The following is a 26,588-nucleotide window of genomic DNA, read 5'->3' as shown; positions in this document are numbered from 1 at the left end:
TGGCTGGATTTCTATGAAAAAGTTAATGGTAATTGCCCGCAGATGCCACATTAGGATAAGATTGTAGGGGACTGGAGAATTGGCTCTGAAAAGAATATTCAGAGGGGAAATTGGGGGGTCATGATTGTGGTTTTCAATGAGACAAGAGAGAAGTTATTCAGGATCTTCATAGAAGAGTCTGAAGCCTCCCAGGAGAACTCTGGCTGGGGGACAGCATTGTCATCAAACGGACATTGAAGAACCATTCGGAAACCAATATGCACATAATAACCCGATTAAAATTCCTTTTCGACAGAGAACGATTGTATACAGCCTTTTCTTTTCTATTTTCAGGATAAAGATGATCTAATTCCATTGAGGTTTTCAGGCTAAATGAAAATTAATTCTGAAGGGCACCTGGCACAGTCCCTTCAATGTATAACTAAGTTATTCCACAGTTTCTAAACCAGTAAAAGTGCTAATCTGTCTGTACCATCACTGCCTCTAACTGAGCACTGTAATTCCAAGCAAACAAAGTGGTTACCTTAAAGAGGGGATTAAACAGTCCAACCAGCTTACTAAATGCACAGATGAGGGGTTAATATAAATGTCTGGTTTATCGATGATGTTTAACTGGGCTAAAAAGGACACGAAAACTACTGATATATGAAGATGGTAGACATCTGGGTTAAATGAGCCATATAAATTTAAAGAGAAATGTTTGGGTGAAGAAAATGTTGATAATGCAGCGTCCGAGGCTCCTACAAATAGTAATAAAATTTCCGTTAAAAAAAAAAAAAACAGTACTGCGCAAACATATTTTCATTTCTTTGTATATAACAAAGAGGAACAGGAAGGAGGTGCCGCCATTTATAGAAACATGTGCAAACATAAATGGAAATACAGGACAGACGGCAGTACAAGTTTTAACAAGCTTGAAAGTCAATATTCAATATGACCACCTTAATTCTCGAACAAGGCCTAATCCCAAGTTTTCTTGTAATTTCTTTACTCCTCAGGAGGATTCATCCCTCCGTATGACCTGCTGCCACTGGTTTTCTGTCCACTTCTTGTGTCATTTGGAATAACTCAGAGTCTTTTCTCCCTGTTTCCCCTCCTTAACGATGGCTTCTTGACAGCCACCCTTCCGTGGAGACCATTTCTGATGCTGCATCATTGAACAGTTGATGTTTCAACTGAGGAGCGAGATGCATCCCTCGGGCTCTGTGCCACGCCTTTGCTGCTAGTAACAAAGTCAGAACTTAAAGCTACATTTGTACGCTTAACCTCCTCACACATATTATTACAGTTATCCACTGGTGAACTCTCAGTGAACCACATGCCCCTGATTCCACTGTACACTGATGTTCACTGATCCTTTCATTTCAACAGTTGGCAATCTGCCTGATAGTATATATATATATATATATATATATATATATATATATATATATATATATATATATATATATATATATATATATATATATATATGAGTTCATGGGCTAGCAATCCCAACAGCTGTCCAATTCCTGTCCCTTTCTTCTCATCTGCAAAAAAAACAAATTAATACAACGAGTCATTACTCCCTGAATGAAGTTCAGAGTAAATATCAAAAAGAAAGTCAGACCAGGTGATAAGAAGTGGAATAGTACAACGGGAAATGTATATATTTACTTCACAGTGAAGTGCGCTCAGACATGAAATGGTAACCCCTGTGGCCATATAAACACGGTCAGTTATGGTTTGGCATTTTCATCAACCTTGCTCCATACAGTGAATATAGCAGCCGTGTCTGAACTCACTTTATATTCCATTCTGTCATCACGTGATCACTTGCATAATCGCCTCTGAAGCGCAGGTGTGTCTGATAAGGTCACCCCGGTTTCCATGAAGTGTGGGTAAATGAGAAGAATAAAAAATACAAAACAAAGGGATGCATGATGTAGGGGAAATAAATTTTGAAAGACGTGACAGAGACTGAACGAGAGAGAGAGAGAGAGAGAGAGGATTAAAGAAATCCCTGATCTCTGGGGATCAGCTCAAATCTTGATCATTTGGTCTTTCAGGAGGACCACGGGATAAAAAACAAGCTGCACGACAGCCTCAGTAACTGCAACCATTAGTGAGCTCGGTCAGAGAAATGTGTAGCTGGGAGCAAGCAGTCCTGACACTGCTAATCTTTTATGGAGCAGCTCGAAGTCTGAATTTCTAGTGCTGACAGCGCTGTGAAGGATGCAGGTACCCGTTCCATCTGCAGAATCTCACTGTACGAACGACTGTCTATCTAAACCAAACCCGTGGAGAGCAAGCTCATTGATTTGGTTTTACATAACCAGATTGCTCAGAAACTCAGAAACCTTAGCGTGGATGTGCACTAAGCTCGGGGACCTAAGCCAAATGTATGATTTATTTCTTCTTTTTTTTTTTTTTCTTCATAGCATCAGAAACTCCAGCAATTCTCTTTATATAAGACTGCTATGGAGCTGCATCATAAGGATTATGCATTGTAGTGCGCATCTGGGGCCAGTCCCCAGTGGCAGTTATGGTTTGGGCCCATAACTGCCAGTTGGGCCCGTGATGACACATTAAAAGGGTCTCCATTAGTGTTTCTGATTGCTACTCAGATGATTTGAAGAAAACGAGGGTGAAAACTGTAAAAATAAAAAAAATAAAAAACTTTTCACTAATGCGGATGAAAGTTTATGCGCTTGTGTTAGATATTTTCTTTCCCATATTCAGGATAATCCCAAAGTTGAAAGTGATTCTGAGAAAATCTCTCCCTTTTTCATCTTCTGGATGTCCACCACAGTTGTTGTTGTTTTTTTTCCCTCCTTGAGATTCAGTTAGGATACCTGCTTCTTCTACTGAATTGCAACTAGCAATGTTGCCCAATACTGCCACCCGCTGGCAACACTACACGGTATAGTTTATTAGCTTCGAAGCGCTAGTGAAAATGTGTCTGATTTACATTTTTTTCTAAGTGGCTTTTCTAAAGATCGTTTCAGATTTGCGCAGTTTGTGAATAGAGACCTGATTACACAGAAGGCCGGTAATTGGTTGAGGAGGCACCCCGTGAAAAGAAATCCGCAAGTCCTTGTCACAGCAGGCCCCAAATTGAGACCCAACCCGTGGTTATCATTTACTGCATGCCATCCCTGACTCTGCCCACTTTCCTTTCTCTCCAGATGTTGAGTGTTGGGAACTGGAGCCCAAAAGGCAGGCCTGCTTAGAAATACAGAAAAATGCTTCGATCGGTGTTTGGGAGTATTTTGTGTTAAGTCCCAAAGACAAAGGCAAGCCAGCCAACACAGATGAAGCTGTGTAGGTTGTGGCTGTAAGGATTCATTAAAAGCCACATCAGTCTCGGATTTGTCAGAATCTGTCAAATTGACAGGAACGCTGCACAGAAACACACAGACTTCAACATCACAGCAACACTTGGGCAGTAGGAATTTGTGCAACTCACGAGGTTCATGATCTATTTGCATACATGATTACTCAAGTACTACAGAGCAACCTTTCAACCCAAAGCATATGGTAAACTACTGCTGCTTACGGATATTCTCCTATTCAGACTTCCTGGGTATAAGCATCACACTTGTGAGACATTCTTTAAACACAAACAACGCCTCCTTTTAACCATAGCAATGCAGACAACAAGCCACAGCTGATTTTCATCAGAACAGGGTCATCCTGGGAGCTCAAACTGTAGGACTGGTCTCTGTGTTTGCTGTTCGCTGTGAGTGCACAGGGACCATGCACAAAAGCACAACACCAGAAAGAGCAGCAGCCTCTGTTATCTGCCATGTTGCAGGAGGAATACAGAGCAATTCATTTTCAAATTAAAGAAGCTTGCTGGGTGATTTGGTGCATTTTTTTGCAAGGTTATGTAATTCTCAGTTCTTTTGTATGATCACGCAACTGAATTTCCCGAGAGAAGCACTCCAAAACTGCTTTTGTGTGTTGTCACTTATAGCCTGGCCAAAATCATAAAGGGCTGGCTTTGTTGCCAATTGGACGAGTTAACAAGGAGCGACAAAAAAAACTACAGCCAGCATCATTCCACTGGTTTCACATAAAATTAGCTGCCTTGTACACATGATTCCTGAGCTCAAACGCAGACGTTTATTGGGTCTGATGTGGACCACGTCCACTGCCTTCGCTTTAAAAGAAATTGCTGGAAGAAGAGTCAACCAGCTGCTCGCACAGTCTGTCAGATTCATTATCTGCCAACCATCAGTGTCGGTGTGCGACTCAGCTGCAGTCCGCCCAAGGAGTTGTTAAGTTGTTAGTTTCAGTCTGAAACTAATTTTAGCTGAAAATCTTGGCATTCCGGTCTGATGGGCATCACTCTGCATCATCAGTACTGATGAAAAAAAAAAAAGTCCCCAAAAAGCAGTAGCTTGCAGCCCATGACCAAAATCTTAAAGGGATAGTCCGCCTCTTTTGACATGACGCTGTATGACATCCCGTACTAGCAATATTGTTTATGAACATTGACTGCTGCTGTGAGCCGAGTTCCAGCCTCGTTTTGGTGTTGACGAAAGTAGTCCGGCTAGTTGGCTGAGGTTTAAAAAATAAAGCGTTTTGCTTCTCAAAACAATATGCATTCAAAAGAGTAATACATTTTCATCACAAAATCGTTCTCCAGGAAAAAGTTAGACCTCACAATCGCTCGGCGCTATTTTCTCTCCCTTCCTATCACTGTGCTGTCAACTGCCGACAGCCGCGCCTGTTACGGTGTTTACTGCTCGGAAGCAGGGGACTGCTCGGTCTGCACTTCGGTCTGCATGCACAGCACTCAGTATGAAGGGAGAGAAAATAGCGCCAAGCGATTGTGAGGTCTGACTTTTTCCTGGAGAACGATTTTGTGATGAAAATGTATTACTCTTTTGAACGCATATTGTTTTGAGAAGCAAAACGCTTTATTTTTGTGGCCCCAGCCAACTAGCTGGACTCTCAACGCCAAAACGAGTCTGGAACTCGGCTCACAGAACGCAGCAGGGGGTAAGTCAATGTTCATAAATGATAGCTATTGCTGATATGGGACGTCATACAGCTTCATGTCAAAAGAGGCGAACTAAAGTCTTGACAAGTGACCCCTACATGAAAGCCGATATCAGATAATGGCACAATGACCTCACAGCCCTGTTTGTCTGAAAGTAGCAGGAGCAGCGCCGCTCACAGGTTCACTGCCCTTTTTTAAAAAAAAATGCAGTGTGAAAATGCTGGAGGGCTCCAGGAAAACCGAACCAGTTTTCCACGCATACACCACCGAGCGGAGAGCTCAGTATCAACACGAATGTGCGCTTCAATAGTGAGAGAAGCGGCCCAGAAATAAACCTGCTATAGTCACAGCTGGGTTTTGTGGGGGTTTTTTTCTTCCTCAAACCTGCTCAAACACGCCGTGAGCTGAGCGTGCCAGGTGAAAGAGAAAGAGGTGGAAACACACCTGCAAAATGCCACCGTGCCCACACACACACACACACGCGCGCGCACACACACACACACCATATTTACTCTTAGAGATGAGCCACACCGAGTGAGACATCTTCCATGATGCCGACGGGTTCCTGTTTAGAGCTGCATGAGAGTTCTATTTTTGCCTTTCTGAAATACAATCCAGCACATCAAAGTCAGAATGTTTCTCTGTGGAACAAAGTTTTCACTTCTCACACGACGGTTGAAACGAAGCTAGATGGAGACGGTTTCACGCTTCTTTTTTTTTGGCCCAGAAAACAACTTACTTGGCGACTCTTTTCAGGAGCTGCGTTTTGAAATATCCCAGCGTCACGTGTCCAACGGAGACGCGCAAATTAGCGTTGACCTGCAACACATCACCTCAAAGAGTGGAAACTCTGGATGCTGCAGTTATTCTGAGAAATCCCATTTCATTCTATCTAAGGTGGAAGGAAATTGGGCAGACTTTCCAGGTGTCCAGGTGTGTGTGTGTGTGTGTGTGTGTGTGTGCATGCTCCCTGCCATCTGGCCCAGGATTCTGCTTCCTTCCATCTTTCCAAACAGGAAGCCAAAACAAATCCTTGAAGACACGGGTCAGTAGTTTAATTGTCTCTGTGGGATTTCTGCACTGCCAGCGACCCAAAGTGTCCCCTTCTTCTCAAAAGCGGCGGGGCCTGCAGCACTTTGAAATCAATTAATCCCTCTTAAAGCCTGTGTGTTTGCGTGTGTGTGTGTGTCCATATTGAACTACGTGTGCATTCAGCTTTGACAGCATCCTGAGCTTATAGAATACTGAGAGGATGTTGCCAGTGGGTAACACCTGGGCCTCTCTTTCATTTTCCCTCTCTCACACACACACACACACCTCATTAGATCAGTGCTGATGAAGAGCCCCATGTCTTGGCTTCCAAGCCACAGCTGAGCAAGGCGTCAATAAAACGAGGTGGATCATGGGAAGGGGTGAAAAAGAGAGGGTTTAATGGAAGTCCAACCGTGTGCGTGTGAGTGTCAGACGGACGCACTTGACCCCTGACAGCCCAGCCACACGCGTGGCATTTTGATTTCAAAGGCTTGGAGGACAACCCAGATGTGTAAAACTCCCACAGCAAGCATGGACTTACACAGTCACCCCTTTGCGCCTATGAAGACCCCTCCCCGAAACCCCCATGCTGCAGTAGCAGCTCCGGTAATAAAAGAAAAAGGAAAAAGAAAACAGCATACCTGCGGCTCGGTGTTCCCTGCCGTTTAAACAGCGGAGTGTGTGCTCCCTGAGCGACAAGCTCAGATAGAACGAGCAGTGTTTCCCCGCTTACCTTCAAGTCGGGTCCAGTTCTTGCCGCACCGTACAGCCGTGACAGTCCCACCGGCGAATGGCGAACGCCGGTCACTTCATAAGTTATTCCTGCTTTGTCAAGCGTGGGCGAGGAGGTGCAGTCACTTTCAAGCGCGAGCTCCAGATGTTAACGAGGTCGTTGTTTTAAAGAGAGAAAAAAAAAAAAGTAAACGCATGTTAATTGCAACCTCTGTTTTCCTCGGGCTCTCCACAGCTGTCTGAGCGCCTCGGAGTTTCGGTCTAACTGTAGTGTCTCACCCGGTCCTCCCACGCCGCTGCAGCTGTCGCCGCAGCTGGATGACGGGACGTCGGGTGCCGCTCCCCTGGGCGAGCCCACAGCGCCGCCCACCGGAGACACAGAGCAACTGCAGGCAGGAGGAAGATCGCGACTTATTATCAGGGCTTTAAATAACAGCGTTATGGCAAAGATAATAAATAGCAATACCTAAGCTGTGTGGGGTTTTTATTTTTTTTTAAATAAAGCAATGATTTAATTCCCGCACACTGGCAGTTTATTAACTATGTTAACTATTTAAATGTAACAGACCAGCTGGATAGCAAAGCTCTGCAGGGCTATATATATATATATATATATATATATATATATATATATATATATATATATATATATAAACATCAGTAAAATGTGTTAGAATGAACAAATATATAAGGAGACGTCTCAAAACTTATACACTCAATCTGTTCAAACCTGCTTAAATTAAAAAACAAATGTCTGAGAACGCTGATCTATTGGTGCTCAATTATTTCTGTGCAATTATTTTTTTTTATCTGTGTGGCACTGCAATGTTTATTCTTTCCACCTGTGACATTCTCCCCTGCAGGGTGGGTGGGTGTCCTGTTCCCTCAGCCTCCTGGATCCTCTTACTGTTCTCGCCTATCCAACAGCAGGCTGCAGCCTTTTGATGGTTTCAGCTGGCCACCATCTCCTGTTACCTGAAAAGGGAAAATGAACTACAAAAGTCATGAAAGACAGGTATCCCGAGAGCAGCTCGTGTTTACATGTAATGCCATGACGCTGTAATACATGCAGACTATGTTTTGGCCAACAACTCCTTCAATCAGAACAGTTAAATCATTTCTGCTCGTAGCCTTAAATACAACCTCCAACATACGACTCATATGCATGTTGCATGTGTCATACTGTTAAAAACCTGTGTGAACATGTTTTCTTACATAAATAGCTTATTCATATTGTTTCACAATTTTTATGTTCTATCTAAAGTTAGAAAGTAGTTGTCAAAAAAAAGAAAGAAGAAAAGAGAAACACTGACGTTAGGTTAAAAAAGATGTGTAGAACATTTACACAACTGTTAGAGGCAAGAGTTGCACAAGTGTCCATGATAAGAAGCACAACTGGGGCCTCTTCTTAACTTTTGAGTGTGTGCGTCACACGTGGGTTTAGCAGGTGTGTGAAACTTGTATGAGCTTTGCATTTTCTTGGAATTAGAGGCCACGCTTCTTCCTGGTGGCTGACTTGTTGCGAGTTGCTCGGTTACCAGACTCATTCTGCTGGTGGCAGGACAGGAAACAGCTGGCAAGATGCCCCACTCCTGGCCTCTTCTGTTCTTTTCTTTTCTTTCTTGTTGGAGGGATGTTTTTTACTACAGTTTTTCTTGCCAGCTGTAGTTTTTAGACCACCGTGCAGGTATAAAAGCATGCATATGTCTGCCCACAGCCAGCCCAGGGCTTGTTTCTCTTTTCTATGTACTGCAGCGCTCTGTGTTGCGTTGTGCACAAAGTAAGAGGCTCATTACATGCAGGGCATACAGAGAGATACTTTCCTTTTTCCAGAAACTGATTACAATGCGTAACTACATGAAACAAGCTTAGAGTATAATCAATCGGAACAAAAAGAGATTTTGAAAGAGATGGTTTGTGGTTGCACAGGAAGTTGGTAGCATTGAGAGAATTAAAGTTGTTTTCCACATTTTTCACTGTAACAAATTTGAACGGACAAAAATGATATGGTTTGAAATGATGGTGGCATACTGGGTAATGAGGTAGAGAAATATAAAACTTGAGAGGGAATCAATATTTTATGGGAGACTGATTTAAATAGGAATGACAATCTATCCCACTTGACATTAGAATGAGAATAATCTGTCATTGCAGACTTACTGATACACCTGATACACAACTGTAACGCTTCAAGTGTTTGTCAGTCTAGGAACCAGGACAATCCTGAAGAGTGTCTAGAGGTGGCAGCAGATACTGACTTCCACAACAGCTTCACTGCAACAAAAGCAAAAGAGCCAAAACAGCAGTGGTGCCGAAAATATTCAGATTCTTTAGTGAGGTGGTAATATAAGTACAGTATTGTGAAAATGCTATTTCACAAGCTGTGGTCTTCTTACCAAGAACCCTGCTTAACTAAAAGTACACAAATGTTGGCAGCCCATCGGAGGGGTCAGGCTGTTTTCAACTTTTGGACTTTTTCTCTAATTTTTTATTTTTTTAAGATTTTTTTTGGTGTGATATTGGATTATTTGACCATTCACAGAAACTATCTGAACATTTGGAGAAAAGATGCATCCCCAACTGACTCTGTAGTTCATTGTTTCACAATGTGTGATATTTCAGAAACTTGTTCAATATTGAACGTGCAAACTCTTTATTTCTCAAACCACTACAGACTAAAGTCGTAAAATACATTTTGCCCTAAATTATGCCCTAAATATTTATTGCCCTAAAGTAAATGTAAAATATCTCAAATTTGTACTTAATTACACTGCTTGAGCAAATGTAATAAGTTTCTTTTCACAACTTCTGAATTGATGGGTCAGAGTTATTCAGTGTCACTCACAACGAGCATAAAAAGGTTTAATTGCAACGAAAGATTTAAAATAGCTCCACTGCACAAGGCTTTTGTCATGTTCATCACTAGTTTGTTGCTGAGAATGATTGACTGTGCCAGTGTCTTTCATCAGCTTTAAAAAGCATAAAGTCAGGCAAGCAATCCCCCTCAGAGAGCTCCAGTGGCGCAATCGGTCAGCGCGTGGTACTTATAAGACAGCTACCTCCAGAGTGATGCCGAGGTTGTGAGTACAATCCTCACCTGGAGCACAGCAGTTTTATCCGCAGCAAGTCAGGTCAGTTTTTAATCTATATTTCACTTTGCTGTATGTCTTAACACAGAAATGATACAATATAGATTTGTTCAATTCAGAACTCACAGCAAAAATAAGTTATGTAATGTAATGAAGTGATACCACTTAGTTTCCAATTTCGAAGTAATTTCCAACGTCCATATTCCAAAATTCTGAGCTCTGTGGATTCTCAACATCTACCTAAGGATGATGATCCTAAATGGAGGTGAGCCTGAGCTCATACAGCGCGTTCACATGTGTGAATTCCCAAAAGACATCATTTTACAAAATTATTAAAGAAGTTTAAGTTTAAGTTTAAGTCTTGCTCATAATCATATATTATGTTAGCTGTTTGTCTGATCCAAGATAAAGCATGGCCAGGCTACAGCGCTGAAGCAGAAAGCATGACTGTGCATATTTTTAAGAAGCATAATAAGAGCACATGAGAGCGATTTTATGATGAGTTAGCCCTCATCACTTCACCAGGTAACAAGGAGATCTGTTGATGTGTCAGTCAGATCAAGAAAAATCATGCATTTGATGTATGGAATGTATCTCGTTGTTTAAATGTAACATTTTACTTCTGAAGTAACCACAGCTGGAAAGATCAGCCTGTTTTATTCCGTCTTGTGTTATATTACGTAGTCAGTGTAAACATTCAAGGGATCCATCAAGGAGGACTAATAAGTAACTGCATTAAACATCACAATCCCTCAGAAATAAAACATCACGGGTGTTGAGGGTTCACATAAGGTCATCATGACGGGTTTTTGATAACCTCGCTGCCACGTGCCTCCCGTTCACATATGCCCTCAGCTGCGTAGCAAATCCACAGCCAAGAGAAAAGGCGTGGCATAATCAGGAAGACCCTGTTAAGGTTGGTATAAAGCAGGAATTTAGTAACCTTTATAAGCCACTGCTATTGTGGCCCTGGGGTGCAAAACACACCAGCAAAACCAAAAATAACAACACTCAAAACACCACACACAACCACCACAATGTAGCAACACAACAACAAGAGACAACAACAAAAACGAAAACCCAACCATGACGGGAAAAATGCTAAGCAAGAACAAAACAGAAAACACAACTATTAAGAAAACGCAACAGTGAAGAAAAAAAAACAGAACCTTTGAGAAAACGCGAAAACAAAGAAGACAATAAAACATTTAGGAAAACACAAAAGAAAACCGAAAACACAATGACAAAGACAGTAACAAGACAACAGCAAAATGCAAAGAATGAAAAAGCAACACCAACAGAAATATACATTTCAGGTGAGGGATTTATGAAAGTAAGTGTTTTCAGTTGTGTTATCTTATGAAATTATAAGATATAATATATAATAATAATTAAATTTGTGGGTTGTTGTTCATATTCAACCATAAAGGCCTTCAGATGATGTTTAATCGTACAGTATATTATTCTTATTATTATTATTAATAGTATAATCATACGCCGCAGATGCCTTATCTGTATTGCAAGACATCATTTTTGTGTGTACAACAATTGCACAGTCATCTGGGTGGTGCTGTGTAATGGTCCTCACAATGTTATCAGATGCCGCACACCCACTCTTCTCTGACCAGCAACTTATGGAGCTCGAGATAGCAGCAGTTGAGAGTATTTATGTAGACGTGGCTTCTACATGTCTGAAAATATTTTCTTCACTGCATGAGCCCTCTGAGCCACGTGTTACAATGAATTACTTCAGTCATTTCAATGTTGCTAAAAGTAAATATCTGAAAGCAAATGTTAAATATTCTATTAGGCATATGGCTTGGAAATTGCTTAGTGATTGATACTTGAGTAAAACTGCAAAGTGTTTGCAAAGTCAGAACATTCTGAGGGTTTATGTGAGTAACTAGTCAGCAATTACTGACCCGCATCAAGAGACCCCGGGACAGTTACAGCACCCAATTCTGCTCAAACGACCTGTGTTTCTATAAAGAAAAAGAATCTAAAGGCAATTAAGGGGTCATCACTGGGAAAACCTCACACTTGTTGTGTCTTAGGATCGGCCACATTGATGACATGCTAAATGTCCAATATGACGCACGTGATAGCGTGGAGCCCCCACCCTGCCCTGGCTGCTGCCTGATAACACAGAGGAGGGAAACATCTCGACTGCAGACACATGAACCATTACGTGCTTTTTTTCCTTCAGACGGCAGGAATTATTACTTCATCTGTTTTACTTGTCCTTCTTTTCAGCATTTTCATCGACGGCGGTTTCGTGCGGTGATAAAATGGTTGATTAGGGCACATCTCTGCGGCCTGTAAAGACGTCTCAAACTCTGGATATTCGTCGACAGTTAGTCCTGCCGTTTATCCCCTCGTTGTTAAATGAAGTAGGCCGCGATGCTGTCAAAGAAGGAGAAGGTGCTGATTAAAGAAATATGGGAAAGACTGACTCCTGTGGCCGAAAACATTGGGGCTGAGGCACTTCTTCGGTAGGTCCACATCATAAAGCGTACATAATTCCAAAATATTAACTTACTTGATCGATAAAAGTGATTGATAAAGGGTAATCTGTATTGATAATCATGTTGATAAAGGTTTGTGCATGAGGACCAACTAACTTTTTAACATGTGAACACTTAATGATTCTGTATTGATGAGCTTATGTGTCACAGATAAGAACCCTGTTTGCATCAGTAAATAATTTACTAACCATTACTGCAGAGAATAACCGTTGTCCGTTAAATTGCAGCAGTGATAATTAGGAGGTTGAGGGCGACGGCAGCAACCTGAGCAGCCAAAGTCAGTCTCCGTGTGTCAGTTGTTGGGAGGCTTCTTGTATCTCAGTCACATATGTGCTTCACTGGGATAATCATGTTTAAAAAAAATCACTTAAACAAATCCCCACTTCCCCTTCTCCCATAGGATGTTTGCTTCTTACCCAGGCACCAAGACATACTTTTCCCACCTAGACATCAGTCCTGGCTCCGCCCACCTGTTCTCTCACGGGAAAAAGATTGTCCTGGCCATAGCAGAGGGGGCCAAAGACATCAGCCAGCTGACCGTCACCCTGGCTCCGCTGCAGACTCTGCACGCGTACCAGCTCCGGATCGACCCGACCAACTTCAAGGTGAGGTTATGAAGAGCACCTGCTTACTACTCAGAAGAGTCTCCCCAATGTTAGTGTTTATGCAGCATACATGTTCTGCACACTATATTCAGATCTAATATATCAGATAACAATTCCACATATATTTAAATTAGACTTTGGGTAAGAAATGGCTGTTTGATACAGAAAGTACTGGTTAGTGTTTTTCACGTTCTATAAGAACAACTCTCACATTTTCCACAGGTTCATTAAATGTATCTGCCAAAAAACAGACAAGATACATTATATGTTTTCAGTATACACATAAACATATGTTGTTAAGCGCAGGTTAGGTTCCTTGGCTTTATTCCCTGCATATGCTTCATAGTGCAAACAATTCTTTATTCTTTTTTTAGCTTTGGGAAACAAAACAAAGTCAATAAGTCTAACAACTCAGGCTTTACATTGTCTTCAATTCACCAAGTTCATTTCCTTATTTCTCTTTGTTACACATCAAAAGTGGACAAACCAACCCACAGCCAGAACACTAACAACATGTAATGACAAACACCGAAGGGATATTTCCCTTTTTTTGGAAGTGGGCAGTCTGTGTCTTACCTTCAGACAGCCATCGGAGTGCCCTAAGTTTGGAGAATCAGAAGGTCTCCAGATGGGCAAACTGAAGCTATTGGGGGTGGCTAATAAGGAAAAGGAAAGTTGACTGTTCACCATATACAAAACAACTCAAATTTGAAAAACTTTTGAGTGGTTTGAGCTATTTTGTGGATTTTTATACCGCATTATACCTGCATCCGATATTGTTTACATCGGTCGCTACACCATGCGATAACACAGACTGAGCTACGTGTTGCCAATTAAACTGATGCAAAGGTGACTCAGTGTAAAAATCCGCAATATAGCATTTCCCCACACCATGAAATCAAAAGGTTTGATTTGTTTTAGATGGTGAAGAAAAAAAAATCCCCTTTCTGAGTAGTTTTTAGCTTTAGCTGGCCGGTAGGATATCTGCAGATTCTCTAAAAGGAGAGAATTCTGACTGCTGTAAGACACCAACTACTTTAGGGTACTTCACATACAACCCCACTGGAAAACAAACAAACAAATGAAAAATAAAAAAGACATGAAATATCCCTTTAGGATAAGAAACCACAGACTTGCCTTTATTCTAAAACACTGACAGAAGGAGCTTGTTTTTGCCATACACAGAATTACACAGGGCTCGTTACAACCCTGCTTTCAATAGAGTTCCATAAGGATACTGCAGAAGATGTAAAGAAAATAATAGAATGAAGTGAAGCAAAGATGGGTAGAACATACTTAATGGAAGAGATGGAAGGAATTTTAGGAATATACGGTACAAAATATAATTGAAAGATTTCAATCATCCAGAGATATCCCTCAATTGACACTGCAATCAATACAAACTTGAGTGGAAATCTCTCCTGTGGCTTAGGGAAAACTTTAAAGAGGAGATAGAATGTCCAAGTTGTTATTGGCACGCAACTGGACCATTAATGCTGTATGATTAGCAATAAGATCTTAACACATCTGTGAAAGCCCCTTTAGCGTTGAACGATATAATCTAATTTTGGAGCCATGTGTGCCACAATATGGCTGACATGAAAAGATGATGTATTGTTTCCAACTAAATTGAGGGCTTAACCAAAGGGCAAATTGTTGCTTTCTGTCTTTATTTACAGTTCGCACATCATCCCATCTTTTTTTTCTTTTAATAGAATTGTACTTATGTTCAAATTGAATCCCTTTCTTACAAAATGTCGTTAACACGTATGCTGATTTCCTCAAAGATCCATACTAACCTCCTGTCTTATGACACCAGTGTACTCAACATTTCATGGTGGGCTGCATTAGAAATGAATGGTTATCCCTCACCTCAGATGGGTTATTGTGCAAACCAGTCGCGGTTAAGGCGGTAAACGGGTTCATGGTCCACAGCAAACGGAGGCATGAGTGCACATGCTGATTCTTACCTCCCAGTAACAGATGTTTTGTTCCCCTTGCAGCTGTTCTCACACTGTGTACTTGTCACTCTGGCCTGTTTCTTGGGCGAAGACTTCACCCCGGTTGCACACGCAGCAATGGACAAGTTCCTGTCGGCTTTCGCGGCTGTGCTCGCCGAGAAGTACAGATGAGACCCAACCACGTTGTTTCTGAACATATCAAACATTGAAGATGCAATGTAGGGTTATATATTTCTGTATGTATGTGTTATTGTTGTTATCATGTATTGTTTTGTTATAATAAAAGTCTGCAATCAACAGGTTCTTTTATGCTGCTGTTTTGCTGTTTGAATGTGTTATCTCGTTTTACTCACAGCTGCATGGACCCCATACAGTGTGACATCATTCATTGTCACCAAACAGGGGCCCTGCCCATGGCTCTGAGGTTCAATGTTGATGATAACGGGAAATGAAATTGGGAAACGTTTGGAGCTGCTTTTGATGTCAAAATGAAATGGCAGTCACCAAATAAGTTTGAAGATCATCCAGAGGAAGAAAGAACACCCTGCCCACAAAGTGGGAAATCAGTGCACATTATGATCTTTCGCTACCTAAGTACTTAAAAAGACCTCACACGAGGGTGAGATTTGTCGCTGCAGACCTGAGTTTCGCCTACTGGGCAGAACCAGTCAACAGAAAATAAGGCAACAGCCCCACCGTCTGGTAAGATGGAAGGATGCCATTTTGTTTTGACCCAATAAGAAATGTAACACTCAAAAGAATACATTAAAGTAAATCTAAGTGAACAGATTTAATTCCCAAATCAAATCATTTAAGTTTTTCTACATTTTTATAAACAATTATTTAAAAGAAATTAAATTAAATTATCATCACATGTTTGAAAACAAAAATCAGTTACAACATGGGCTTTGCTTTTTTGTCGACTTGACAACGTCTTGACATTACAAGGCAGCTGAAGATGGCGCATGCTCTGTTGGTATTTCTATTGATTTACAGAAGGATTATGATACCATAGCTCACATACATTTGGGGGGAAAGGTGAAAAATATTTTTGAAAGACCAACTTTCTCTTAAGAAAAGTAAGACTTAACTTACTTTTCACTTACTCGTGGTTTGGAAAAAAAAAAAGCTGTTTGGAAAGTAGCAATGTGTGCCCATCTTATTCAGGCAGGTTTCCTGTGGACAACAGGGAACAGTAATTGGTCTGTTTACCCTTTACATCAATGATGACTGTAATGTTCTTGTATTTCTTTTTTATTTGCTCTGGAAAGTCAAAAAGTCATTAACAAGGAAGTGAAAATGAAAGTTTGTGGCATTGAAATTGAGAGAGATTGTGAAGAAAAATTTCCCGGGGTTGTGACTGACCGGAACATGGAAGCAGCATGTTTATGATAACCTACACAAACCCTGTGAGAAGCTAAGGCGATACTGAATCATGAAGCACTGAATCTACAGTTTTCTGCTCGCTTACGCTGCCGTATACGTCTTACTGTGTGAAATTGTGGGATTCCGCCGTTAAAAGAAGAAATAGCTCAATTATACAATGAATCAAATATAAGTACTTGTGTTTTCGCTGACATGTTCCACATCTGTCCAGCAGGTGGCAGCAATGTGCCAACAAATAACATGGAAGTGAGCGGGTCCTCTGAAACTTGCTGTGGAGATGCTTCTCCAATGACAATATATTATGTGGGTAATATGTGCTAAGATGCTTTTTTCTTTCTTTTCTTTCTTTTTTTGAAGTCTCACGACTCATGCAAGAAATGTTGAGTCATCAATCTGGTAGCAGGAGAGGTGAAGTGAATTAGTGTTCTCCCACAGCGAGCTGTGAAGTTTGCAGGCATTTCCTGTATCCTGCCATCTTTTTGTGATTTTTATCTCTACTTTCAACATGGGGGAGCTCAAGCTTCGTAAAGGGGGTCATTTTCCCATCATCAATAGGAGAGATTATTTGCAGTAATGTATGAGAGTTTTTTTTAGGAAACGGAATAAAGAAAAATTGTTGGACAATCGGACATCTGGCTGTGTTTTGCTGTCCACAGTATAGGCCACAGGGACAGGCGCTACTTATCACACATTTTTTTGAGAGGGTTAGTGGGTGCCAGACATGTTGATATGTTACACAGAAGCAAAGGAAAACATGAGTGCAAGAGTTTGCTTATTGCTTATTTGCTGATTTTATTAGAATAATTTGACAACAAACATCAAAAAGGTTCATATCATACGTGGTGAGATGTAGTGTTATTATTTTATGAATTTTTTTAGATATGAGGAAATATCTCTGTGAATATGTTTATGGAATCATTTCTAATTTGCTATTGTTGTTTCTGTTTTCTAATTAAATTCCTGCCAATTTCCTTGGACCTGTGAAGTGCACCCTCTTTCAGTTCAAAAGCTTTTGTCAAAACATAGTAAAAAGTAATAATCTGGTCTTTGGCATGTCTCAAAATGGGTAAATACAACCTCCGATGAAAAGCAACACATGATATAACACACTTGTCGTCATTCATTGAACAAAAACTTAGCCAAAAATGCAGAAGCAGTGTGTGAAAAACTCAGTACATTTCAGGATTCAATAGCTTGTACCTTGAGCTGCAATAACCTGAAGTAATCTGGTAAACAAACACATTGATAGTGGACTCGGTGACTGCAAGGTGTCCAGAAGTGTTAGCTAATTATAGACCTATATCCAATCTCCCTTTTTTGTCTAAAATTCTTGAAAAAATAGTTGCAGCTCAACTTTATGATCATTTACACAGAAATAATCTGTTTGAAGAGTTTCAGTCAGGATTCAGAGTGCATCATAGCACAGAAACTGCACTGCTGAAAGTTACCAATGATCTCTGGAGTTCCTCAGGGTTCTTTGCTTGGACTGACTATTTTCACTTTATACACGCTTCCATTAGGTAACATTATTAGACAGCATGGCATAAATTCCCATTGCTATGCTGATGATACTCAGCTATACTTATCTAGCCAGAGGTCTGATGAGAACTAACAGGAGATATCATATTTCTCCAGTTTTAGCTTCTCTTCATTGGCTCCCTGTTTAATTCAGAATAGAATTTAAGATTCTTCTCCTCACATATAAAGCTCTTAATGACCAAGTTCCATCATATCTTAAAGATATAATTGTTTTTCCAACAGAGCACTTTGCTCTCAAACTGCAGGTTTACTTGTGGTTCCTAGGATTTCTAAAAGTAGAATGGGAGACAGAGCCTTCAGTTATCAGACACCTCTCTTGTGAAACCAGCTGTCAGTATGTGTCCAGGAAGCAGACACCTTCTCTAACTTTAAGATTAGGCTTAAAACTTTCCTTTTTGATAAAGCTTATAGTTAGGGGTGAAACATCCCAGCTGCTATCGGCCTAAACAGCTGGGGGGCCTCTTATGTCACACGTTTCATCACTTTGCTCTCTTTTCCCCTCTTTTATGTCCTCATATAACATTATTTACATTTGGCATAATTGTTGTCTTTAACTTGTGTTTCCCTGTCACAACAGGTATCCTTTGAATTGTATCTTGCCACCTATATTCCATCTAAAGAAATCATGTTAAGTCAGTCTATCTTTACTGTGTTAGTCTGATTTAAGTAAATTAAGTTAGTGCAACACAATTCAATCGTGTTGGCTGAACTAAAGTTTTGTCCATAATACTAATGTAAATGTTGTTGGATGAACTAATATAGGTTTTGTCTGTTATACTGTTTGTACACTAACAGTGAAAACAACAAACAGTATAACAGACAAAACCTATATTAGTTCATCCAACAACATTTACATTAGTATAACATAATGCTTACACTGTAAGCATTGTTTAATTAAATTACCAAAGATCCACTAACATACATAAAGAACATGCAAAAAAGGTTCCAATTTTTATTTAACATTTGTAACACAGAACTTACACCTGATCTTTACCATTGTCTCATTGTCTTTGCATCTCCACAATATGCCACAGTACAACTTAACTGCTGACTAAAACAGTGTCCTAAATCCTCCAAGCACTCAATCAAGACTCATGTTGTTTGTATTAAATATTAACCATATGATGCATTTTTGAATGCTGTATTCAGAGTTCAGCATTTACAGTCTTGCAAAATATGTCCACTTCTGTCATTTAAAGTTTAGCATTCAACATGCAACGTTTTTTTTCAACCTTTGTCACAAATGCTTGTAGGAGCTCTGCCGCGCCTTTTGTTTGCACTTTGCTTTTTGTAAATAAACCAAGTTTTTCTTTGAAGTCCGCATCCGTGTCCTACCTTCCCCACCACACCTACGTGACATAATCTAGACATGAGAGGTTAAATGCTAAGATGTTGAATTCTATGAATATTCTATTATCGACCCCTTTGTTCGGTGTATATGTGCATGCTAACATTTGCTGATAGGCAATAAACAGAAAGCATCAATATAGCAGAAGAGAATGTTTGTCACGTCCATGAGGTTTTCGTCATGTTTTTAGTTCTTGTTTAGTTTTGCCATGTTTTCCCCATAGTTTCTGTTGCTCTGCCGTCATCTTCATTCACACCACCTGTGTTTTTCCCCTCAGCTGCACTCACTCACCTATCACTCAGTCAGTATTTAGTTTCCAGGTTTCCTCATTCACTTAGTCAGATCCTTACATCGTCAGGCAGAGCCCTGAGAGCCAGAGCCCAGAGAGCCAGAGCCCTGAGAGCCCAGAGAGCCAGAGCCCTGAGAGCCCAGAGAGCCAGAGCCCAGAGAGCCCAGAGAGCCAGAGCCCAGAGGGCCAGAGCCCAGAGAGCCCAGAGAGCCCAGAGAGCCCAGAGAACCTAGAGAGCCCAGAGAGCCCAGAGAGCCCAGAGAGCCCAGAGAGCCCAGAGAGCCAGAGCCCAGAGAGCCAGAGCCCAGAGGGCCAGAGCCCAGAGAGGCCAGAGAGGCCAGAGAGGCCAGAGAGCCCAGAGAGCCCAGAGAGGCCAGAGAGCCCAGAGAGCCCAGAGAGCCCAGAGGCCAGAGAGCCCAGAGGCCAGAGAGGCCAGAGAGGCCAGAGGCCAGAGAGGCCAGAGAGGCCAGAGGCCAGAGAGGCCAGAGAGGCCAGAGAGGCCAGAGAGGCCAGAGGGCCAGAGCCCAGAGCCCAGAGAGGCCAGAGAGGCCAGAGAGGCCAGAGAGGCCAGAGAGGCCAGAGAGGCCAGAGAGCCCAGAGAGGCCAGAGAGCCCAGAGAGCCCAGAGAGCCCAGAGAGCCCAGAGAGGCCAGAGAGCCCAGAGGCCAGAGAGGCCAGAGAGGCCAGAGAGGCCAGAGAGGCCAGAGGGCCAGAGCCCAGAGCCCAGAGAGGCCAGAGAGGCCAGAGAGCCCAGAGAGCCCAGAGAGCCCAGAGAGGCCAGAGAGGCCAGAGAGGCCAGAGAGGCCAGAGGCCAGAGAGGCCAGAGAGGCCAGAGAGCCCAGAGAGGCCAGAGAGGCCAGAGAGGCCAGAGAGGCCAGAGAGGCCAGAGAGGCCAGAGAGCCCAGAGAGCCCAGAGAGCCCAGAGAGCCCAGAGAGCCCAGAGAGGCCAGAGAGCCCAGAGAGCCCAGAGAGCCCAGAGAGCCAGCTGTAACAAATTGAGTATTCTGTTGGAAGTTTCAGATGTGTCTGCAGCAGCCGCTGCAGACACATCTGAAACTTCGGGTTATTGTAATTTTGAATTTTTGTCGTAAAGTGGGTGTTACTGACGTCATCGTCGTGCTACTACCACAGACAGCCCACAGACCTGCTGCCTATTTATTCATTCGGCTAAAATTCAAAATTAGTAACCCGGATTTTTTTAAGTAAGCGACGCACCTCCACGTTATCAGTGCTAGTGTAGAGTAATTAATAAATTATACACAGCATAGTTTGTGCCTGTATAAGCTTGCCCATAGGAAACCGTTTCATGGCCGAATATCTCAAGAGAGCAGCCAGACGCCTCTCGAATATCTTCGGAACAGCTCCAAATGACCAACAACAAGCAGGGGTGAGTAGAACATCATGTTATAATGTGAAATCAAGGGCCCAATGTAAAAAAAACGGTCTTATCCTTTAAGGAAACCTCAAGAAAAACCTGTTAAATTACAGACTCTTGGATGATACAATTTAATTTGATGCACTTTAGTAGAAAAAAAGCTTCTTCTGAGTTTTAAAGGCATTCTACCAACAGCTGCTGTAAACTGCCTCCCATGTTTGTTCTGTCATATCTGTGGAATGAGGCTATTAGTCAAAGAAGAAAGACTAAATCAAATGTTATAGCTGATCATTTAGAATTCAGATGAGTAAAATATTCCTTATGTGTCTGACACAGACAGCAGAAAGCTTTGTCGTGTCTGCTTTTAAGAGTGTTGCATCAGAAGGTGGTCGTTCTCTGAGGCAAAGTTATTGTTTGGTGTTTCATTCAACAGAGGAGAGGGTAAGTGTAAAAACTGTTCATTTTTATTGATTCCAGCACCAAAGCAGCATGTAAAATGTAAATGCAAACATTTTTTTAAACACACCATTTACGAATAATGTCTTTAAAGAACAACACTGTCCCACTGGTTGTCTTTCAGTCCCAATTGTCTGTGTCTTGTCTCGACTGTGTTATTTCTGCAGGTGTAGGTGAGCAGATCTTCTTCTCTGTGTGTCTGCGAGGAGCTTCACACACGGAGACGGCTTCATCTGTACGGCTCGGTGTGGGATGCTTTTCATCGTTTCAGCTGGGGCCGATCAATAGTCCGGTGTCTGGGAGCAGATGTGGTGCTGGAGTGTGTTCAGGGGACGGCTGTGCTGCTGGAGCTTCCTGGGACTGGTGGATGTCCACTGTGAGGTGCTACAAGGGAGACAGAAAGAAAGTCCTGATTTAAGCTTAAGCATAACTTTGTGACAATTTTGTCATCTTTTGTTTTTAAAAAAGCAGCTTGTTTCTTTACTTTTTTCTATAATATCAGCTAATATCCTCTAAATGCAGTATATAATGTGCCTTTTAACTGATCACGACTTTGTGACACTAAAAAGGACCTACCCCAAGTCCTCCTTTATTGCTTTTTTTTTTTTAACATCAGCTTCTCTCATCCGGCTGGGAGCTCCTCGTCGTCACGGAAACCCTGGGTGCATAAGGGCAATGTCGGGTCCACAGTCTCTCTCTTTCGGATCTGTGCTCGAGTCTTCTCTCATCCATGATCACCTCGGTAAAACACAGCAGGAAAAGGAAGGAGAAACTGCACAAGTACTCAACATGTGTGAGCTAGCACACATTGATTTCTGTAGATTTCGTTCATTAGTCAGACGGAATCATGCACTCACCTGTTTTGCACAATATGTTACCTGCGGTAGCTCAGGTGTTCCAGTTTGTCCTCCGTTGGTGTCAGAGTTGTTGTTTCTTTGCCATCCGCTGGTCCTTCCATCAGCAGGAAGCCCACAGAGGCTCAGGCCAGCGTGACATGTGTTCACACAAAAGAGAAACATCAGAGGTGGACACTTTATTAATCCTGCGAGGGGGAATCCTTTAACTTCCCCTCGCAGGATTAATAAAGTACTTTGATTTGAATCAGGCCTGGATCAGAAGGAGGGACCCCCTCCTGAAACGTAGCCTGTGAAGACAGTTCCAGCTTCCTGTACTTATATGACTGTGACATGACACAGGTAGCAGTGAAGAGAATGCTTACTATCATATCTAGTTTGCAAATGAATTACAAAGCCAAGTCCTGCAGATAAACCGGTTTGTAACTTTCACAACACACTCGCTCACAGTGCTATCTTTTGCCTGAAAAAAATTCCAAAGGTGAGTTCAGTGCGTCCCCCTCTTTCTCTCTGACATGCAGCAACCACTCAATCAAACCGATAACTACCAGGTGACCACGACACCGTTACGTATTATGATGATTCCACCTTATAACAGAACACAAGTTTTATAAACCATACGTAATCTTCTACATCCCTCAATATTTCCACTCGTCCCCTGACGCGTTGTCTGACTCTAACCCAACATCAACACCAGAGTTTGGGTGCCTTGCCCAAAGACACTTCAACATCTGAACTTGAGGATGTGGGGATCAAACTACCAACCCTTTGATTAGTGGATGACCCGCTCTTTCTCCTGACACACTGCCACCCCGTCTCTCACTCTCTCGCAAGCTGTCATTTATCTCTTTGAGGTCCACCGACAGGTGAACGTAACATTTGATAACCGATCCACGGGTCAAATAAATCTAATGCTATCAGTAAATGGTCAATATGTATCAGAAATTCGACATTTTTGAATAAATAAACATGAAGTTAGCCCCTGAATAACAACCTACACATGATATTTCTTATCAGTTTTGGGTCTTCTTCTTTTGTCTGCACCTGTCCTTTGGTGCTTTGCTACTCTGTCCATTCATCTTCCTGCCACGTTACTTATTTGGAACGCCACTCTTTGACTCTCTCCTGTGGTTTTTATATATTCCTGGACGTCTTCATTAGTTCAGACCAGTTATAGTTAAAGCTCACTTTGTTTGCCATGCCTGCCTTCTGTGCCCTGCATTTGAGTCCTCTTCCTACTACACACACGACATTCTCATAACATTTAGTATTACAGCATTACATTGGCCTGATGCAAGACGCTACCGCAGGCTGTGCCAGCCCTGCCCAATGTAAAACACCGCTCTAAAATATTGTATTCCAAAATCTAGCGACCGGATAAAGAAAGACCCTGGTGCAAGACGCTACCTAAGGCATTATCAGTCCAGCTAGACTCAAATGTTACCTACTAAAGTTTAAGAAAACAAAATTTAGCGACCGGTAAAGAAAGGCCTTGTATGACAACTTTAGTCTGAGTCACTGCTGTCATCCCATCTCGCCCTCTTAACATCCCAGCCCAGACTCTGTGGGAAGCTGAGGCCAGAGGTTGAGGGAGGTGGCTTTGGAGAGAACTGCTCCTCTCCAAAGCTCTCCTCACAACTCTTCCTCGGCCTCTTGGCATCGGGCTGCGATTCTTCGCTTTCCTCCCTGCTCCTCTTACTGGAGGTGCGAGGGCCAGAAGCGGAACAATCGGAGTCCTCTGCATCGCTTTCCTCAGGATCAGACCAACAAGCTTTTCCCTCAGAGGACGAGTACACCGATTCCTCACTGGTACAGCTATCTGTATCCTCTACATCGCTTTCCTCTAGATCAAACCAAGCATCTCCCTCAGAGTACAAGTACAGTGTGCCCTCACTGGTACAGCTATCTGTATCAGAGTCCTCTGGCTCATCAGCAAAACCCCAAATCTCATAATAATCGACTTCCAAGTCAGGGACGTCAACATCGTTATAAACTACACCAATAGGACCTCTCAGCACATTCTCATCATCTGAGGAGACATAGCTAGCGAGACTGTTACCGTCATCTTCATCGATGATGCGGGGTAGCTCGGGGAATCCCTCAGCTGCAGGACGCTCTCCGATGTTGCCAAGACCTGTGAGAAAGAAAGTTGAATTGCAAACATTTTAGTACTTTCTTTAAAGGATGTGCTGAAACACCACATGTAAATAGTGCTTTATCAGAAGTGTGTGTGTGCGTATATGTTTATGTGGTTGAAGCAGATTAAATTGAGGACTGCATGCACCATCACCTCAGAGTTAAAACACTTCAATTTGCCTTACCTTTGAAATAAAACGTATTTGGTTCAACACAAACAGTATACATAGTGCATAAGTATAGGGGACTTCATTTTGAACAACCCAAAGCATTTTTTTTTTGGAGGGAAAAACAACATTACGCCCAGATGAAACAGGTTTAAAGGAAGGCAGAAGTTAAAAAAAAAAAAAACACGGCAACCGGGTGAATGTACAAAAATATAATGACTTTCATCAGTACAAAAATGAGTAGAGGAGGCACAAAAAGCTGTTTGCTCACTTATAACAGATGCAATTATTGTGTGTTTTGATAAAAACAGACCACAAATTGAAATTTAATTTATCACGTAAACTCAGCTGGTTGACGCCGGGACGTTCTGACGTCTGTTCAGAAAGCTTATTTTAATAGTTCCATAGTTTCCATAGTGACCAACAACAACAAAAAAATGCATTCAGAGCATTTTATGAAAAAACTCTAAGTCGCCATTTTGTTTTGTAAAATTGCAAGACAAAATTGGACAAAACAGATCCTCTCGACTAAAAAATAACATTCTTTTTAAATCACTAAACCGCCATTAGGCTATAACATTCTTCACTTTTCCCGGGAATTCAAATAAACGCGGACCAACTTTATGCTACATCCAAAAACTTTACAGTGTAAACCAATGATGTTGCTAAACTCTTGGGAATTTTTTTTATCTCGACGACCTTTATATCCACAAAAGTGATGGCTCCTATAAATAAGTGCCATAACAGACAATATTCCTATTTTGGGGGAATTAGTTATTTCTAATAAAATAAATCATTGATATGCAGGAAAAAACATTCATTTCATTTTGCTCACCGGTTGGACTTAGTGTTCCGACCAGGTGTTCTCCGAGTGCTTGCATCATTTCTGGTTGAGTTTTTTCTTCTTCCTTGTGTGATTCACCAACTTTTTCAGCAATAAAAGGCTGACCAGGTTTTTTACCAAAGCTTTGTGGATGTTCAGTCCAAGTCCAGGTAAAAAAGAAGGAAGTAAAGAACTCAGCAGCCTTTTATAGAGGATGGAACGCGTTCCGTTCTGTTTCCATGGCTTTTCCAGACGAAAGCACGCAAGTAGCCTACGTGTGCGTGAGACAGATTTTCATAACTTGCCAATTTATTTGCGCTTAAAAAGTGATATCAAAATCCTTCAAGAGACATAAACCTACAGCACCTGATGTGTCCACACATATAGAGACGCCATGACATGACAGGCCACATCATGTTGAGCCACAGAACAGCCGATATAAAGCCATGGTATCATAATTATAAACCATAACCAGAGGTCACGTAGCAGGTTTAGTGAAAACTCTGAGTTGGTTAACCCTGAAATGAGGGAAACTCTGAGTTTTCCGTTTCACAAAGGGAGGTAACTCAACCCCGAGAAAGAGGGGTAACTCTAGCCTGTTTCACAAAGAGAGGTAACTTAACCTCACGGTCAGTTACCGGAGTAACAGACTCTCTGAACCTAACCTGGTCGGGACCAGGTTTTATTCAAGAAACCTCGAGTTTCTTTCTGTCTCCGCCCTCTTTCAGCCACACACGCCATTTGATTTCCTCATTCATTCAGTCAGCAGAACGAGTTCTTCTACTTCTATAAGTCCATTAGGCACAGTAGGAGGCGACTTTTTTCACGAACATGTCCTTTTGACAACGATCCCGTGGATGAAGGTGCAGCATTATTGCGCAGAGAAATAAATATTCGTTGGAGATGGTTATCAGACCGCGCATAGATTTTTGCATTTACAGACAATTATCTTTTTGAGCGGCACCATCAGAATCTGTTGGGACAAAAGAAAAAAAAAGACATAAAAGACAAATAAATATTTGTATGAATAGGCTTAAAAAAAGACATATAGGCCTATTATATTTTATAAAGGCACTCGTGTCTTGGGGGTGGATTCCCTCCGGGGATTCCCTCAGCTGCCACTGCCCTCCCGTTAGAGGTGGTGGTGCTGGGCACCACCCGTTTTACGGGAATCTGCCTTCTTTCTGTTGCCTGAGTAGAAGTCTGTGTTAGTTTAAATAGGCTTAATTATTTAACAGAACATGATATTGATGATGACTCTAAATTGTCCTTCGGAGTGACT

General features: G+C 41.8%; 2 protein-coding genes and 1 non-coding gene across 7 annotated transcripts in view; 2 read left to right on the top strand and 1 right to left on the bottom strand.

Annotated features, from left to right (window-relative positions):
* The window catches only part of rhbdf1b (rhomboid 5 homolog 1b (Drosophila)), a 37,494-nt gene extending 30,448 nt beyond the window's left edge, over positions 1-7,046 (bottom strand). For 3 of the 5 annotated variants that reach the window (XM_075457139.1, XM_075457142.1, XM_075457140.1), the window contains exon 1: positions 6,756-7,043. The gene's annotated coding sequence lies outside the window, so the exon portion shown is untranslated. Of the gene's footprint in view, positions 1-6,755 lie in introns of all 5 variants that reach the window. The other 2 variants (XM_075457144.1, XM_075457141.1) reach the window with 2 other exon arrangements.
* A 2,719-nt stretch (positions 7,047-9,765) lies between these two features.
* trnai-uau (transfer RNA isoleucine (anticodon UAU)) lies at positions 9,766-9,859 on the top strand. Its single transcript has 2 exons — positions 9,766-9,803; positions 9,824-9,859. It is a non-coding gene; the product is annotated as a tRNA-Ile (tRNA).
* A 2,102-nt stretch (positions 9,860-11,961) lies between these two features.
* Positions 11,962-15,231, top strand: hbae4 (hemoglobin alpha embryonic-4). The gene is made up of 3 exons (XM_075457676.1): positions 11,962-12,335; positions 12,769-12,973; positions 14,977-15,231. The coding sequence occupies exons 1-3, from the start codon at positions 12,244-12,246 to the stop codon at positions 15,103-15,105; spliced, it is 426 nt and encodes a 141-aa protein (XP_075313791.1). The 5' UTR covers positions 11,962-12,243; the 3' UTR covers positions 15,106-15,231.
* Positions 15,232-26,588: the final 11,357 nt, after the last annotated feature.

Source organism: Odontesthes bonariensis, chromosome 23, assembly GCF_027942865.1.
Source record: "Odontesthes bonariensis isolate fOdoBon6 chromosome 23, fOdoBon6.hap1, whole genome shotgun sequence".
Classification (NCBI taxonomy): domain Eukaryota; kingdom Metazoa; phylum Chordata; class Actinopteri; order Atheriniformes; family Atherinopsidae; genus Odontesthes; species Odontesthes bonariensis.
Note: the sequence above shows the minus strand (reverse complement) of the source record. Positions and strands in the feature narration are given on the sequence as shown.

Coding starts and splice junctions, on each gene's coding strand:
- hbae4 (XM_075457676.1), top strand. CDS start 12,244: ATGCTGTCAAAGAAGGAGAAGGTGCTGATTAAAGAAATATGGGAAAGA. Junction 12,336..12,768: donor GGGGCTGAGGCACTTCTTCG/GTAGGTCCACAT, acceptor CTTCTCCCATAG/GATGTTTGCTTCTTACCCAG. Junction 12,974..14,976: donor TCGACCCGACCAACTTCAAG/GTGAGGTTATGA, acceptor TTCCCCTTGCAG/CTGTTCTCACACTGTGTACT.